Raw genomic sequence first — 18,763 nt, 5'->3', positions numbered from 1 at the left:
CATTTTTGTCATTTTTGTCATTTTTGTCATTTTTGTCATTTTTGTCATTTTTGTCATTTTTGTCATTTTTGTCATTTTTGTCATTTTTGTCATTTTTGTCATTTTTGTCATTTTTGTCATTTTTGTCATTTTTGTCATTTTTGTCATTTTTGTCATTTTTGTCATTTTTGTCATTTTTGTCATTTTTGTCATTTTTGTCATTTTTGTCATTTTTGTCATTTTTGTCATTTTTGTCATTTTTGTCATTTTTGTCATTTTTGTCATTTTTGTCATTTTTGTCATTTTTGTCATTTTTGTCATTTTTGTCATTTTTGTCATTTTTGTCATTTTTGTCATTTTTGTCATTTTTGTCATTTTTGTCATTTTTGTCATTTTTGTCATTTTTGTCATTTTTGTCATTTTTGTCATTTTTGTCATTTTTGTCATTTTTGTCATTTTTGTCATTTTTGTCATTTTTGTCATTTTTGTCATTTTTGTCATTTTTGTCATTTTTGTCATTTTTGTCATTTTTGTCATTTTTGTATTTTTATAATTTTTGTCATTTTTGTAATTTTTGTCATTTTTGTGATTTTTGTCATTTTTGTCATTTTTGTCATTTTTGTCATTTTTGTCATTTTTGTCATTTTTGTCATTTTTGTCATTTTTGTCATTTTTGTCATTTTTGTCATTTTTGTCATTTTTGTCATTTTTGTCATTTTTGTCATTTTTGTCATTTTTGTCATTTTTGTCATTTTTGTCATTTTTGTCATTTTTGTCATTTTTGTCATTTTTGTCATTTTTGTCATTTTTGTCATTTTTGTCATTTTTGTCATTTTTGTCATTTTTGTCATTTTTGTCATTTTTGTCATTTTTGTCATTTTTGTCATTTTTGTCATTTTTGTCATTTTTGTCATTTTTGTCATTTTTGTCATTTTTGTCATTTTTGTCATTTTTGTCATTTTTGTCATTTTTGTCATTTTTGTCATTTTTGTCATTTTTGTCATTTTTGTCATTTTTGTCATTTTTGTCATTTTTGTCATTTTTGTCATTTTTGTCATTTTTGTCATTTTTGTCATTTTTGTCATTTTTGTCATTTTTGTCATTTTTGTCATTTTTGTCATTTTTGTCATTTTTGTCATTTTTGTCATTTTTGTCATTTTTGTCATTTTTGTCATTTTTGTCATTTTTGTCATTTTTGTCATTTCTGTCATTTTTGTCATTTTTGTCATTTTTGTCATTTTTGTCATTTTTGTCATTTTTGTCATTTTTGTCATTTTTGTCATTTTTGTCATTTTTGTCATTTTTGTCATTTTTGTCATTTTTGTCATTTTTGTCATTTTTGTCATTTTTGTCATTTTTGTCATTTTTGTCATTTTTGTCATTTTTGTCATTTTTGTCATTTTTGTCATTTTTGTCATTTTTGTCATTTTTGTCATTTTTGTCATTTTTGTCATTTTTGTCATTTTTGTCATTTTTGTCATTTTTGTCATTTTTGTCATTTTTGTCATTTTTGTCATTTTTGTCATTTTTGTCATTTTTGTCATTTTTGTCATTTTTGTCATTTTTGTCATTTTTGTCATTTTTGTAATTTTTGTAATTTTTGTAATTTTTGTAATTTTTGTAATTTTTGTCATTTTTGTGATTTTTGTGATTTTTGTGATTTTTGTCATTTTTGTCATTTTTGTCATTTTTGTCATTTTTGTCATTTTTTAAATTGTTGTCATTTTTGTTATTTTTGATATATATGTTTTTTTTAAGTTTTTGTAATTTTTGTCATTTTTGTTGTTTTTGTAATTTTTGTCATTTTTGTCATTTTTGTCAGTGTAATCGTCATGTACACGATTCCTAAGTGTTCAATCGTTGGAAAAATTAATAAAAGTTCGTGACACGTTAGGTGTGAGTCGCGGTTCCAGCCCTTTTCCAAGCGCTCTCACTCTCAAACGAATCCAATTCCCAGATTTACGTTCCTCGCAAAGTTTCCACCATGTCACGTGTATTTAGCTATGCATCACTTCACTGCTGCAATCAACGTGTTGCTAAATCCCTGCCATTTTTTCTACCAACAACCGCTTCCCTTCGCTTCGTGTGTGTGTCAAAACTGAATGGTGGTGCGGTATATCAAATTAAAAATTCATCCATCCTTTTAATAGAATTAACAACCATCAAATTTGCAACAACCGACACTCACGATAGGAAGGCTCAAACCCAAACATCAGGTGCTGCTGCTGGATCAGCCTAGACTCTAATAAACCTGACTAAGTTATTTAGGTAAAGTCTCTCGTTTGGCGCTCGTCTATCCTTTACGTTTATTGGATTCTGATGCTGTTGCTGCTGCTGTTAAATATTTGCCGTTACTATTACATGAGGGAGCACATACATATTCCTTCTTGTTCCATGCTCCGCATTTTCGTGACGATGGATGGATAAATATGCTACGGCGCCGCACCGTTTCGAGACATGGAAATGTTCTATATGTTCATAAACCAGTGGTCGGCAGCCTGTGGCTGTTAAATAATTCATTATACCACTAGTTTTTTAATTCTGAAACTGAAAATTCATAAAAGAGATCATTAAATACATACTAATTGGGAAACAACCAGTTCGGTAATTTATTTAACCGATCGGTTATTTACCGAACTTTCGCAGTGAGTTTGATAAAAACTACCGATTGTTCGGTAAAAGTAATCAGTTGATAGGCAGAAATTACCAAACATTCGGTTAAAATTACCGAACTTTCTGAAAAATGCCGAAAAACATTTCGTACATATTTTTTTAACATTTCGATAACACCTGGCAAATGCCCTTTTTTCGCAGAATGTTCATAAATTTCTTTGGTCGCATATACCATTACTTACTTACTTACTTACTTACTTACTTACTTACTTACTTACTTACTTACTTACTTACTTACTTACTTACTTACTTACTTACTTACTTACTTACTTACTTACTTACTTACTTACTTACTTACTTACTTACTTACTTACTTACTTACTTACTTACTTACTTACTTACTTACTTACTTACTTACTTACTTACTTACTTACTTACTTACTTACTTACTTACTTACTTACTTACTTACTTACTTACTTACTTACTTACTTACTTACTTACTTACTTACTTACTTACTTACTTACTTACTTACTTACTTACTTACTTACTTACTTACTTACTTACTTACTTACTTACTTACTTACTTACTTACTTACTTACTTACTTACTTACTTACTTACTTACTTACTTACTTACTTACTTACTTACTTACTTACTTACTTACTTACTTACTTACTTACTTACTTACTTACTTACTTACTTACTTACTTACTTACTTACTTACTTACTTACTTACTTACTTACTTACTTACTTACTTACTTACTTACTTACTTACTTACTTACTTACTTACTTACTTACTTACTTACTTACTTACTTACTTACTTACTTACTTACTTACTTACTTACTTACTTACTTACTTACTTACTTACTTACTTACTTACTTACTTACTTACTTACTTACTTACTTACTTACTTACTTACTTACTTACTTACTTACTTACTTACTTACTTACTTACTTACTTACTTACTTACTTACTTACTTACTTACTTACTTACTTACTTACTTACTTACTTGCTTACTTACTTACTTACTTACTTACTTACTTACTTACTTACTTACTTACTTACTTACTTACTTACTTACTTACTTACTTACTTACTTACTTACTTACTTACTTACTTACTTACTTACTTACTTACTTACTTACTTACTTACTTACTTACTTACTTACTTACTTACTTACTTACTTACTTACTTACTTACTTACTTACTTACTTACTTACTTACTTACTTACTTACTTACTTACTTACTTACTTACTTACTTACTTACTTACTTACTTACTTACTTACTTACTTACTTACTTACTTACTTACTTACTTACTTACTTACTTACTTACTTACTTACTTACTTACTTACTTACTTACTTACTTACTTACTTACTTACTTACTTACTTACTTACTTACTTACTTACTTACTTACTTACTTACTTACTTACTTACTTACTTACTTACTTACTTACTTACTTACTTACTTACTTACTTACTTACTTACTTACTTACTTACTTACTTACTTACTTACTTACTTACTTACTTACTTACTTACTTACTTACTTACTTACTTACTTACTTACTTACTTACTTACTTACTTACTTACTTACTTACTTACTTACTTACTTACTTACTTACTTACTTACTCACTCTGAAGGTTACCGACCACTGTCCCATACCTATGCTGAGCTGGGCTGAGTATTGCACCACCCTACCTAGTCCCTTCTCATCTTTGGCAACCATAATCGAATATAGAAGCTACATATTGCTCTACAGAGTGATGGTGATGATGATAGTGTTATGATGATCGTTTGGGCCCTTCCTTTCCTTCAATTTTTTCAGCAGCAGCTACGACGCTCGAGATCTAGCCCCCGTAACTAGTAGGTAGGTGCCTAGTAGACGAGCTGTTGCCATAATTTATTATATCGGTAAACAAATAATAGGACACACCGGTTGCAGCGCAAAAAAGGAGCAAAATTATCATGTGCGGCCTCTCCTGCTGAAAGATACCCAGCGCCTCTACCAGGTCCTACAGTTGTGTCTGAGTCGAAAGATGAGGAGCAGCAAAATAAATGTCGGTAACGACGATGCATCATGAATGGTGCACCTTTTCAGAAATGGTCACGACACGACATAAATGTTAGTACCTTACAAACAACAACCCAGAAATAATGGTAGCAAAAGACTGCAGATGATAGTAGGAAAAAAAACTCCTGCTCTAGCAGGTGGATTGGTTTGGCCCAGGTGTATATGGAAGAAGTTTTCTGTCTACCAATAGGTAGGTCATCATAGTTAAGTAAGGGCCAGCTAGAAGGGCGCGTGGTCAGATGGACGAAGCATAACTTCAGGATTGCCTGTAGCTTATTGAAGCACTTAATCACTAATCACCCAATAAATGTAGGCACACACACATTTGTTTATGAATATGTACTACAACTAAAGTTTTCAACGTTGAAGAAGTACAGAGAAAGTGGTGATTACGCTATTTTTTCTAAATCGGGTCTGATCAGATTCCAGAGCAGATAAAGGTTATTTGCATTACTCCAATCTTTTATGTTTTTGAAGACCACGTGTCATGGATTTTTGTTATTTTTTCCTACGTTTGAACAAAAGAAGAATTAAATTTTAAAAAAATGCACATTATTCGCTAGTCTAAGTTTTGTAAAAGTTTTATAAAACATCCTTATGCGTAGTATTGTTTAAAACAATTTGATCAAGAAAGTCATCAAGGCTGTTTCATGGAATATTTGTAAAATTCTTACCAGGATTTATTAACAAAGAGAGGTAATTTTCTTGTTTAGAGTGTTGAAAGTTTTTTATAAATAAAACTTTCAGCATATGGTATCCCAACAAACTCAATACATAATACACAAATTGGGTTTTTAAAAGTGTTAAAACACCTTCAGCAAAGAAAAAAAAACGTAAGACCAAATAATGAAATTGAAAAAGATAACAAAATTGAAAAAAAAAACAATATGATCAGCATGACAAAAGAAAAAAAAATTACGAACAATACTTGACGACAATAATTAAAATGACAAAACAAGCAAAAATGACACAAATACAATAGTGACACAAATTACATACTAAAAAAAATGACATAAACTAACAAAATGACGAAATTTGCGTAAAAGACAAAAATTAGAAATTTTTTAAAAACGGCAGAAATGACAAATAGCAAACATGACAAACAGGACAAAGTAACAAACTAACATAAAAGACAAAAAATGGAAAAAATGTTTTTAGCCTAAACAAAACGTTATCGTTTTTTGCCTTTTGTACAAAAATTACAAAAAAAAAACAAAACAGACAAAACCGAGAAAATGACAAAATGAAAAAAAAATGACAAAAATAACAAAATTACTTTTTTTTGTTTCGATTATAGTCGTTTTACCATCTTTATGGCATTCGCGACTTTATATCAACGTTGCAGTTGGCGGACAGAATTCAATACAATGGTCGCTATTTTCCATAACAACTACGTCATCATTCTGGGAATTTGCCAAACAATATGGCGGTAATTTCGCCAAACCTGTAATTTCGAAGAACTTTGCCCTATAATTAAAATACTCTGCCGAAGATTCCTTCACTCAACCACGCGGTGACAAAAATAACCAGAATAACAAAACACAAAAATATGACTGAAAAAATTTACATAAATTACAGAAATGCCATAAATGACATATTTATGTTAATAACAAAAACTGATAATAAGGAAAAAGGAGAGAAAAATAGAAAAATCTGTCCAAAATGGTTAAAATTACCTAACTGAAAAATGGCAAATATAATATAAAATGACACAAAAATGACAAAAATCACTATACGCGAATCTGAAATCTGAATTTTAATATGAAACTGAAATTGGAATATTAAATCTTAATCTAAAATCTAAATTTGAATCTGAAACTCAAAACAAAAATGACAAAATAAACATAAATACAAAAATGACCAAAATGACAAAAACAACAAAAATTACTAAACAGACAAAATGACAAAAAGAAAAAAAAACCGAAATGAATAAAATGATAAAAATGAAAATCGAAAGATTCCTCTAAACTTAACCATGATAACAAAAATTACAAAATGACATAATTGACATAAACGGCATAAATGACATAAATGACAAAATGACACAAATGCCATAAATTAAAAAAAATGACAAAAGCAACAAAAATGACTTTTGGAAAAAAAATAACAAAAAAAAATGTCAAAAATGGTTAAAACTTCAAAACTGAAATCTGAATCTGAATCTGAAATCAGAATCTGAAATCTGAAATCTGAATTGAAATCTGGATCTGAAATCTGAATCTGAAATCTGAATCGGAAATCTGAATCTGAAATCTAAATCTGAAATCTGAATCTGAAATCTGAATCTGAAATCTGAATCTGAAATCTGAATCTGAAATCTGAATCTGAAATCTGAATTTGAAATCTGAATCTGAAATCTGAATCTGAAATCTGAATCTGAAATCTGAATCTGAAATCTGAATCTGAAATCTGAATCTGAAATCTGAATTTGAAATCTGAATCTGAAATCTGAATCTGAAATCTGAATCTGAAATCTGAATCTGAAATCTGAATCTGAAATCTGAATCTGAAATCTGAATCTGAAATCTGAATCTGAAATCTGAATCTGAAATCTGAATCTGAAATCTGAAATCTGAATCTGAAATCTGAATCTGAAATCTGAATCTGAAATCTGAATCTGAAATCTGAATCTGAAATCTGAATCTGAAATCTGAATCTGAAATCTGAATCTGAAATCTGAATCTGAAATCTGAATCTGAAATCTGAATCTGAAATCTGAATCTGAAATCTGAATCTGAAATCTGAATCTGAAATCTGAATCTGAAATCTGAATCTGAAATCTGAATCTGAAATCTGAATCTGAAATCTGAATCTGAAATCTGAATCTGAAATCTGAATCTGAAATCTGAATCTGAAATCTGAATCTGAAATCTGAATCTGAAATCTGAATCTGAAATCTGAATCTGAAATCTGAATCTGAAATCTTAATCTGAAATCTGAATCTGAAATCTGAATCTGAAAGCTGAATCTGAAATCTGAATCTGAAATCTGAATCTGAAATCTGAATCTGAAATCTGAATCTGAAATCTGAATCTGGAATCTGAATCTGAAATCTGAATCTGAAATCTGAATCTGAAATCTGAATCTGAAATCTGAATCTGAAATCTGAATCTGAAACCTGAATCTGAAATCTGAATCTGAAATCTGAATCTGAAATCTGAATCTGAAATCTGAATCTGAAATCTGAATCTGAAATCTGAATCTGAAATCTGAATCTGAAATCTGAATCTGAAATCTGAATCTGAAATCTGAATCTGAAATCTGAATCTGAAATCTGAATCTGAAATCTGAATCTGAAATCTGAATCTGAAATCTGAATCTGAAATCTGAATCTGAAATCTGAATCTGAAATCTGAATCTGAAATCTGAATCTGAAATCTGAATCTGAAATCTGAATCTGAAATCTGAATCTGAAATCTGAATCTGAAATCTGAATCTGAAATCTGAATCTGAAATCTGAATCTGAAATCTGAATCTGAAATCTGAATCTGAAATCTGAATCTGAAATCTGAAATCTGAATCTGAAATCTGAATCTGAAATCTGAATCTGAAATCTGAATCTGAAATCTGAATCTGAAATCTGAATCTGAAATCTGAATCTGAAATCTGAATCTGAAATCTGAATCTGAAATCTGAATCTGAAATCTGAATCTGAATCTGAAATCTGAATCTGAAATCTGAATCTGAAATCTGAATCTGAAATCTGAATCTGAAATCTGAATCAGAAATCTGAATCTGAAATCTGAATCTGAAATCTGAATCTGAAATCTGAATCTGAAATCTGAATCTGAAATCTGAATCTGAAATCTGAATCTGAAATCTGAATCTGAAATCTGAATCTGAAATCTGAATCTGAAATCTGAATCTGAAATCTGAATCTGAATTCTAAGAAATTATCAAAATCAGTAAATAAATTAATGTTTGTTTTAGAAGCTGAATAAAATGAATTCTGAGTAATGCTGATAATTAAATTTTTCTTATCTTCAACCCTACTTTCAACTGTCATTTCAAACCGATATATCGATCAAAATTTGAAACCCCTCGGTTGTTCTAGTACCACATTCATTCGTTACCCGCACAAATTTGAAACACCCCTACAAGCGTCACCGAAGCGTCACCGCCATGCTGCGTAGAAGAACAACAAAACGAAAAGAAAACGTCAAAACAAAACGTCGTTCCTTTATTTTGAAACAGCCGACGGACGAAAACACGTTGTCGGTCGTCTCGCGAGTTTTTGTTCGAAAATATCGGATTTTCGGTGTTAATTCCTGCCCGAAAGTAGGGCAAACCTTCCTACAATCATGACGGCGCGATCGAAATCCCGACGGGACAAGAACAACCGGATTCGCCGGGCCAAAAACAAGCAGCGGGAGCTGAAGAAGCTGAAAAAGACCTTGGGCCTTATCGATGAGGATGGAATGGAAATCCTGAAAAAGGTCGAGGACATTACCGAACAGCAGAAGAAAAAGGAGGTTGGTATCGTTGCTGGGGGATATCAAGGGAATCTTGATCCTGAATTTAATTCTAAAAATTCTAACCGGACAAATTTAGAAGTGCACTCAAAAAAATTAACATGAGTTAAACTACCTGTATGTCTACCTAGAATGAAAATTTCGAGATCAAACTTTCGAATGCGAATACGTGTGTAGATACGTTTTTATAAACGTTCAAGGTTGAACTTCACATTTTAATTTTGTGTTTTACCCATTATAATTTTAGATTTATTTACTAGAAAAACTAAATACAAATATCGAGTCCAATAGCTTAATTTGGGTTGGAAATATTTCAAATCGAAATTAAAATTTAGAAATCAGACACTATTTTATGGAACGTCATACTAAAAAAAAAAATTGTAACCTAATAGGTTCATACTAAATTTCAGTTTTAAATTTTGAAAAATTATTCTTTAAGTGACGAAGTGATAATTTTAATATTTTATCAACTTAATTTAAAAACTGCACAAAAGATCTTTCGTAATGAAACCCGTTACATTCTTTTCCAGGAGGAGGAGAAAATCAAGAGAGAAGCCATGGAGGACATCATCCGGGAGGAAACCAAGGATCTGGTGGACACTGAAGAGTATGTAGAAATCAAGAACCAGGAATCGCAGGTGGTGCACAAGTACAATGCCAAAACCAAGCGGGACCAGTTCGGCCAATATCCGGTGTGGTACAACGCCAAGAAGGAACGTCGGAAGCAGCAGATCAAGGAAGGCAAAATCAAGAAGAAGCGCAAGATCCCCGGCCGTCGGAATCACTTCATCGACGAAACTTGCAACTGGAAGAATATTGTTTGAAAGGTGCGTTTCTTTCGTTTCTTATCTGATTATAAAGCCTGAGTTTTCATTTCTACATATATTATTCTTTGTCATACTTTATCATTAAAAAAACTGGTTGGAAATAAACGATATTTTCCAAGAAAAGTTTCTATTATCAACTAACCGTAACACGTAATATCAATATTTGTCCATGGACTATCAACGAGGCGTGTGTGTATTCGATAATGGTTTTGTTCTGGAAAAGCGACACGTCCCCAGTGGTTGCTTATTGTTTCAATAGTTACTGGGAAACCGTCAGACGGATTCCCAATGAATGTAAATCTTAGGTGCTATATCGAGTTGCTGTAGATGTTATGCACAAGCAATAGATGAAGGTGCGGATGACCGAATACGCGTATAAGCCTTTGATGTGATCGTAGTCTAGAATGAAATACAAAAAAAAAAATTGAAATAGTTTCAAGACGTCATACAATAAATTTTATGTGTGAGTACACGCAGGTCTTGCTTTACTGAGGCAAACAAGGGGAAAACGCTGAGAGCCGATTAACGAAAGAATGTTCGTAGCCAGATTGAGGACACGGACAGTTCTACAGTAGACTGGCCCATATCCAAAAAAATCCTTATATTCCACGCGGCACCCCTTAGATTGGTGCCTTTAGGTGAAAAAATGACTTTTTGAAAGTTTCAGGTCATTTGGCAGAAGCACGAGCTGGCGCAAAGGACTTGAAATTTGTATGGAGATTTTCGTCAAAATGTATGAAAAATCGACATGCTTTCACTCTTTGTGTTCTTAAATTTGTTTCCAGTATGCTAAAAAGCTCAAAATTTCAAGAATTGTACTTCAAACAATGACAAACAAGTTCGTAGAAGATTGTGACGCGATATGAGATGACTGAGATGAGTTATCTGCAATTGAATGTTTGTTTTTTTCTCGCATTTCTTTGATACATCGTGAATCGAGGTACCATCAAGTCACCATTCACCGCCCAGACACCATTTACCGCCCAAAATCACCCTTTTGTGTGTATTTCGAAAAAAAACTGGAATTTTTTCTCCAAAAATAAGACCTGTGTTCTGTGTCGGCATCTTTGTTCGACCATTTCATTGAAAAATCATCACTTAATTATGCTAACTATAGCCAGAAATAAAATATTTGGTTTTTCGTTTCCGGTCAAATTATTGAATTCGACGCCTGTTAGCGAACTAAGCATAACTGTGCTCCTAGGGAAAAAAGGGGTTTTGTTTACTAAATAGTACCTATTTGTCCTACAATCGACTTGAAGCAATAGTTTGATTTTTGTAGAATAGATTTGCATCGGAAAATTTGATTTTTTCAATAGTTGTTGTTTTTTGAAGTCTTTAGCGATGGGCGGTAATTGGTGTATAAATAAAAGTGTGGGTTCCTAATTACCGGTCACGCACAATTTCTTTGTTTTTAACGCATGTATTGTGTCAAAAGTGTAAATTGTAAGAAGCATTTAGTTTGATTACGTTAGAAAATGATGTTTTATCGCTGAAAGTAACCGATTACTTGAGGCTGTTTGCCGGGAATCATCATTTTGTCAGTCAACGCACTTTGTTAAAATTTGTACAAAATTTGCGGGAAAGATTTCACAAAATGTATTCTCTCAAAATCCAAAATATGGTTTTGACAGCTCGTTACATGGACAATATTAAAAAGAACAGTTTCCGTGTTGTTAGATAGTTTTTCCTTAAGAAAACATTATCGATACTCGAAAAAGTCGAGTGGGCGGTAATAGGGCCAGTTGAACACCTTAACGTTTAGTTAATTATTTTTAAAAGCGTATATTTTTCGCATTCCACTAAATTTTTTTTTCAAAGTAGAGCAGTTTTGAGATGTATTGGAAAAGAAAGCGAATAAAAATCTGCCGTCGTTTTTTTATTACACATGTTTGAAGTTGAAAAACCGCTTAACTGGGCGGTAGATGGTGACATGATGGTATATGGGATAATAATCGCACTCACTTGATCGCATCGTCACACAATGCAGCAGTTCATAGTTATTCAATCTTTCTTTCAACTTTTTTGCAAAGATATTTGTTATAAATTAGGCTCCAACTTTGCCGAGTATTCAAACTTTCTATCTGTTATTCTCATTGTGTGACAATGCGATCAAGTCAGTACTAATAATCCACTTATACACCGTTCACGATATATCGATGAAATGCGAAAAAAAATCACACATTCAATTGCGGATAACTCATTACAGTCAACTCGTATCGCGTCACAATCTTTTACAAAATTGTTTGTCATTGTTTGAATTACAATTCCTGAAATTCTGAGCTTTCTAGCATACTGGAAACAAATTTTAGAACACAAAGAGTGAAAGCATGTCGATTTTCATACATTTTGACGAAAATCTCCATACTAATTTCAAGTCCTTTGCGCCAGCTCGTGCTTCTGCCAAATCACCTGAAACTTTCATAAAGTCATTTTTTCACCTAAAGGCACCAATCTAGGGGGTGCCGCGTTGAAAAAAATGTTGTAAAAATCATCCCATACAAATTTGGGCCAGTCTATTCTACAGTCAGCTGAACAATGTGGTTGAGTAAATTCCGAAGAGTGACATAGAAATCCACTCAGGTGACTTTAACGCATAGGTTGGCTCCCATAATTAATACATTGAGCCTATCATGATGGCAGATGAATGAAATTGGAGAGCTTTTTGTAGAATTTCGTGGTAACAACATTAATAATCAGAGAAAGAACGCTACACTCCGACGGCAACTATCTGGATTCCTATCCGGACGTAAAATTCTGGAACATATCGACGGATTCCAGGACTCTTCTGCTGGCGTTCGTTGATTTCGAAAAAGCATTCGACCGACTTAACCATGAAAACATCTAGGCTGCTCTTAGGCGACGACCCAGTCCCAGAGAAACTAGTCCATCTCATCGAAGCACAGTACGAGGCATTTTCGTGCAAGATTCTGCAAAGCCTTCTCTGTAATCTAAGAAGCCTTTTAAGTGCAATCGGTTCTATCGAAGCAATCTTTTTTAAACTTTCAACGTTTCTATTGATTCTACCAATTATCTTCTTTCAAACTAGGCGCATTTTAAGTTATATCTCAAGACACCATCAAAAGGTTATGGGTACCTACACTAAGGACGGTTCCTATAGAAATCGGTTTCCAAAATTGGAGCTTCAGAGTTTAGATGTTCCTGGATTCCGTCTGGCACCCGAGTGAGGGCAAGTTTTTCTATTCCATCGTGGAATAAGGACTTTAGGCTTACTGCTCCCTCTACAGCTCCCGATTTAAAAAATTTTTACGGATTCCGAGAGAGATGATCGACCTGGAACTTAGGCGACGAATTTTAGCATGAAAACACGGACACGAATCAGAGCTCGGATCGTTTTAACCCTTGTCCAACAAGGCAAGCTGGTTCAACTTGCTGCAGAAGCTAGCCGCCTCAAGCTTCTGGGACTGAGGAAAGTCCTGCTTTACTCTGGCATACGAGGAGAACACGCTTCTCGGGAACGAGGTGTTGGTTTCCTGTTAAGCCCTCAGGCCCATGCGGCCCTTATTAGATGGGAACCGAGAAGAATAATTGTAGCCAGATTTAGAACACGGGTTAGAAACCTTACAATAGTCCAGTGTTAAGCGCCAACTGACGTTGCAGATTTGCAGGAAAAAGAGCAGTTTTACAGTCAACTGAACAGCGTGGTAGAGAAAATTGCAAAGAGTGACATTCAAATCCATTTCGGCGACTTCAGCGCAAAGATTGGCTCCGATAATCAGGACTTTGAGCGCATCATGGGGCGCCATGGTCTAGGACAGATGAGCGAAAACGGAGAGCTGTTTGTAAAATTTGGTGGCAACAACAACATGGTGATACGTGGATCGCTCTTCCCCTATCGACCAGCACATTTTAAAGTCACTTGGGTATCCCAAGATGGCCGAACAGAAAATCGAATTGATCACATCTGCATCAGCCGAAAATGGAGAAGGAGCCTTCTTGATGTCCGCAACAAACGAAGCGCAGACATTGCATCTGACCATCACCTCGTCCTTGGCGAGATACGACTGAGAGTTGCGCGTGTCCAACGGCGCGAGGAGAAAGTCGGGTGTCGATACGACGTCCGCCGGTTGGAGAATCCAGAGGTGAAAAGGGCATACGTTGAACAGCTAGAATCCCGAGCCTCGGAATTGCCGACAGACGGGACAGTCGAAGAACAGTGGTGTGGAATCAAGAATGCCTTTATCACAACGAGCCATGGTACTCTCGGTAAAGTTTGTGGAAGAAGTGAATGGACGTCGGATGGAGCTTGTAGGAAGGTCGATGATCGGAGAAAGGCAAAAGTCGGAATTAAGCAGGCATGTACCGGGTTAGCCAAAGCAGCCGCCCGCTTACGATATACGGAGCTGAAAAGGCAGTTAAACGAGCTTGTAAACGAGAAAAGAGAGCCTGGACAAACTACCTCGCCGAAGAAGGAGAAAGAGCCGCCGCCAATGGAGATATCCGATTACTTTATGACATTTCTCGCCGCCTCAGTGGTGCAAGGACTAATGCAAGAATGCCGCTGAAAGACCGAGCAGGTCAGTTATTGACCGATCGAACAGATCAGCTCAAACGATGGACTGAGCACTTCGAACAACTCTTTCGAGTCACAAATAGCGATGGCCAACAGAACCAGCAGCTCAAAGCGCCAACAGTAAGTATCATAAATGGCGTCAACTCGGAAGCGCCTTCGCTGGCTGAAATAGAAGCGGCAATCAAAAATATAAAATCTAACAAAGCACCTGGGATCGATTGCATCCCTGCTGAAATGCTGAAAGCCGACCCTGCCCTGTCAGCACAAATGTTGCATCGTCTTTTCGCTGACATCTGAGATACTGCAACATTCCCGGCCGACTGGATGCAGTGTATCCTCGTAAAGGTCCCGAAGAAAAGAGACCTGACAGAGTGCGGTAACTGGCGAGGCATAACGTTGATCTATACAACCCTCAAAGTACTCTGCAAAGTGATCCTGAACAGGATCCAGGGGAAAATCGACGCTACACTCCGATGGCAACAAGCTAGATTCCAATCCGGACGATCATGTGTGGACCACATCACAACGCTACGAATCATACTGGAACAAATCAACGAGTTCCAGGACTCTCTTCTACTGGTGTTCGTTGATTTAGAAAAAAACATTCGACCGACCTAACCACGAAAACATCTGGGCGGCTCTCAGGCGACGAGGAGTCCCAGAGAAACTAGTCCATCTCATCGAAGCACAGTATGCGTGCAAAGTCTTGCACGACGGTGTCTTGTCCGAACCTGTTCCGGTAACTGCTGGAGTGAAACAAGGATGTATTTTGTCACCGCTGCTTTTTCTCATCGTAATGGATGAGATCTTGACTGGATCGATTGACTGTAGACCAAACCGAGGATTGCCGTGGAATCCATCAATAGAGCAACTGAACGACCTTGACCTGGCTGACGATATTGTTCTGCTCGCCAAAACACAACCGGATATGCAGAGCAAACTCGACGACCCCACCGAAAGTTCCAAGGCAGCAGGTCTCAAAGTCAATGTCGGAAAGACCAAGTCGATGGAGATCAACACAGGAAATCCCTCCAGTTTCAAGTTGGGAAAGTGGAATGCTTCCAGTATCTTGGGAGCCAGATAACGCCTGATAGTGGTACTAGGAAAGACATCGAAACCCGGATCGGAAAGGCCCGATTTGCGTTTGCGAGTCTCTGAAACATCTGGCGGTCACGCCAGATCTTTCTACGAACGAAAATCCGATTCTTCACATCAAACGTCAAATCCGTATTGCTGTACGGGTACGAAACTTGGTGCACATATGCGGTAAAGACGCGAAAACTGCAAGTATTTGTAAACCGCTGCCGGGGGAATATCATCCGCGCTTGGTGGCCTGGCAACTGGATCTCGAATGAGGAACTACATCGCCGGTGTCATCAAAGGGCGCTAGAAATCGAGATTCGGGAACGTAAGTGGAGATGGATTGGGCACACGCTGCGGAAAGATGAAAACGAGATTTGCCGAGAGGCGCTAGATTGGAATCCAGGAGATCATCGATGAAGAGGCAGAACCAGAAACTCGTGGCGGCGAAGTCTAGCCGCTGAAATCCGAATCGTCGACGAGAATCTTGACTGGGACCAGGTGAAGACGCTGGCTCCGGATCGTCAACAGTGGAGGTCTTTTACCACGGCCCTATGCACCGGAGGATCGGCGCGGGATCATCAAGTAAGTATAAGTTAGTTCATTTTAATTCAGCGTTTGAGAATAAGAAGATAAGAATTTCAGAAAATGATTTGAAAAAAAAACTTCATCACATAACACTTTTTAATTTTAAATATCAATACATCAATTTTCATAAAAATAAAATGTAAAGTAGACTGAAAAATCAAAAAAATAATGTCCTTCAATATAAAGAGACTATAGTAAACATAGGCTGGTTACTTCAATAGGAAGAATTTACAATAATGAGTCAACTTACCACGAATTTCGAAAACGTCAATGATCCGCTGCTCTCTCTCTATTCCTCTCTCACCTTGCCCAGCATCTACTGAACGCTGCACAGAAAAGGCAATCGTCATTGCTTCCGCTCACATATAGCTAAGCTGGGTTCCGGTTCAATCAGTGCCTCGCCATTGGCCTGCACCTCAATTCCTTGATCTCCGGCATCGACACTGTCCAACGCCGTTCCGTCTTCGGCTTTAATGTAATTGCCACCGGCAAACCCGATAAAACCTCCCCCTAGAGCAGCCAATCCGCCAGCTTTGAGTCCCGCAATCAGCCCGATTGGGCCGCCGATGCAGGTTCCCAGTAGTGCCCCACACATCGGATAGATTGCTTTCTTGTACTTGAGAGCTTTCCGTAGCATCGCCTCACCCTCTTCCACGTGCACCTGGGTCACTTCAACGTTCTCCTCGACGGCGTTAACCATTTCGGCCTGGCCGTGGGTCATTTTGTGTACCGCCTGGAACAGGTCCTGGATTTCTTCGACTTCGCGCTGTAGGTTTTCCATTTCCCGTAGACATTCGGCTCTTTGGCGCAGTTCTTCGGCTTGCCCGTCATATGCACTGGTAATTTGAGGAATTTGGCGGAGCTGGCCCCCATATTGGTTGTCTTGGATGTCATTTTGCTGGTTTTGTTGGCGAAGGTCATCTTCGAGACTGTAGGAGGACTGGGATCGGGAGAAGATTTTTTGCTGCAGATCTAGGAAAGAAGGAGATTTATCAAAATCAATTAACATTACCATTGAAAGTGTAAAATTCTGCTCCTCACAGTTAACTATTAAAAAAGGATCTGAATTTGGAATGGAATTCTGATTATAAAATCTGATTGTTTAAAAAGTGATGAATTCCGAAGGTTTTCAATCCTAATTTTGAACTATGATTAAAAAAAAAAATTTCACTTTGAACATTTGTTTAAATAAGGGAGTTTTGGAAGAATTCATGAATATTAGACTGTTCTCCCTTAAAACATTTTTAATGAAAGATAAGAGTACTGCTCGAGTCCGACCCCCATGTTTCCTCTATCTTCTGCGTCAATAATTACCATCAATATCAGTAGCGCATAGAACTAGAGTCGAAACTATTAGTATTTTCTTTTTCGCCTTGTCCCAAGGTCGGTTCTATCAGACTGTTTTCCCAAATGCACTCTGCTCTGCTCGTTGCAAAACAGCTTCAGCAACAACACGATAACAAATCGAACAAAATAAAAGTGACTCACCCATGTATTCGCCCATGCCTGCCACGGCCTGCTTCTTGGCCCCCTCGCAGCCATCGTCGAATCGATCCAAATCGTCCTCCCGAATCCGGGCCCGCACTTTATCGATCTCCAGGATCAGATACTTCATCTGTTTGATCACCCGGGTCGCGTTGATCTGTTCCCGTTTGATTCGATCCCAATCGGCCAGGGAGGCAGCCTTTTCGATGTTACATTTGTGATTTTTCAGCAGCCCCAGGTACTGGGGGATGGTTTGGTTGAACTTTTGGATCGATATTTCCGCCAGCTTTAGCGGGATTTTGTCGTTTTCCCCGTAGGAATCCATTTCGTTTTGGGGTGGATTAACTGGAGCACCGGGAAGTTATTGAATTTTCAATTTCTACTGATTGGTACGGTAATTTGAACACGAAAACAAAGAACCAGATTATGCGTAGTTCCCCTTCAGCTGTTTGTTTCGTTTTGCAAGATTTTTCCCTTTCTGATACCAGTCATCGACGAGCCTGCCCTCAAATTGATGACGATGATGATGATTGATGATGTTTATTTTGCTGCCATGATTACACGTTGATGGAAATTTAAGCATATATCACCATATTTTTAAACTGAACAAGAACAGATATTCAAAATGGCTGTTATCAATTATACGCAGCGATAAAGGTTTTTCGTACAAAACTCAGGGAAGCAAATCGAGCAAAACTGATAAATATTTGCGTCGATTCTGACTCATATACTATAGCCATATAGCCATAAACTACACCACATTTGTACAAAATGCGATAATTCCACGACGATTGTTTGATTCGATGTTCGCCCACACACGATACAAAAAAATTTCGCGCGAACACAAACGATTGCAACAGCTACACTACAACAGAAAACCACCTTCACCCCGGCTGGGGCTAAGTATATGGCCTGAAGTTTGTACAAACAGCAGCATACAATATGCCACAGAGGGTGGTTTGTACAAAATATATCGATCCTGACCAATTTTACTCAAGCCGTTTGCTCGATCATTCAAGCAGTGCCATACACGATGCAAATTGTGTTCACAGTGACAAAATTTCATTGAATTTCATCGTATCTGTATACAAATGTTG

The 18,763-nt window shown here is 36.1% G+C and overlaps 2 protein-coding genes across 2 annotated transcripts; one reads left to right on the top strand and one right to left on the bottom strand.

The window, feature by feature from the left end:
- The first annotated feature begins 8,845 nt into the window (after nt 1-8,845).
- Nucleotides 8,846-10,102, top strand: LOC129756039 (protein LLP homolog). The gene is made up of 2 exons (XM_055752793.1): nt 8,846-9,152; nt 9,683-10,102. Exons 1-2 carry the CDS (start codon nt 8,982-8,984, stop codon nt 9,974-9,976), a joined length of 465 nt encoding a protein of 154 aa, XP_055608768.1. The 5' UTR covers nt 8,846-8,981; the 3' UTR covers nt 9,977-10,102.
- Nucleotides 10,020-18,161, bottom strand: LOC129756038 (syntaxin-17). The gene is made up of 3 exons (XM_055752792.1): nt 17,670-18,161; nt 16,432-17,153; nt 10,020-10,378 (listed from the first exon to the last, which is right to left on the bottom strand). The coding sequence occupies exons 1-2, from the start codon at nt 17,989-17,991 to the stop codon at nt 16,528-16,530; spliced, it is 948 nt and encodes a 315-aa protein (XP_055608767.1). The 5' UTR covers nt 17,992-18,161; the 3' UTR covers nt 10,020-10,378; nt 16,432-16,527.
- Nucleotides 18,162-18,763: the final 602 nt, after the last annotated feature.

The sequence above is a fragment of the Uranotaenia lowii genome, chromosome 3, assembly GCF_029784155.1.
Source record: "Uranotaenia lowii strain MFRU-FL chromosome 3, ASM2978415v1, whole genome shotgun sequence".
NCBI lineage: Eukaryota > Metazoa > Arthropoda > Insecta > Diptera > Culicidae > Uranotaenia > Uranotaenia lowii.
The sequence above is the reverse complement of the archived record's forward strand: the minus strand, read 5'-3'. Positions and strand labels throughout refer to the sequence as shown.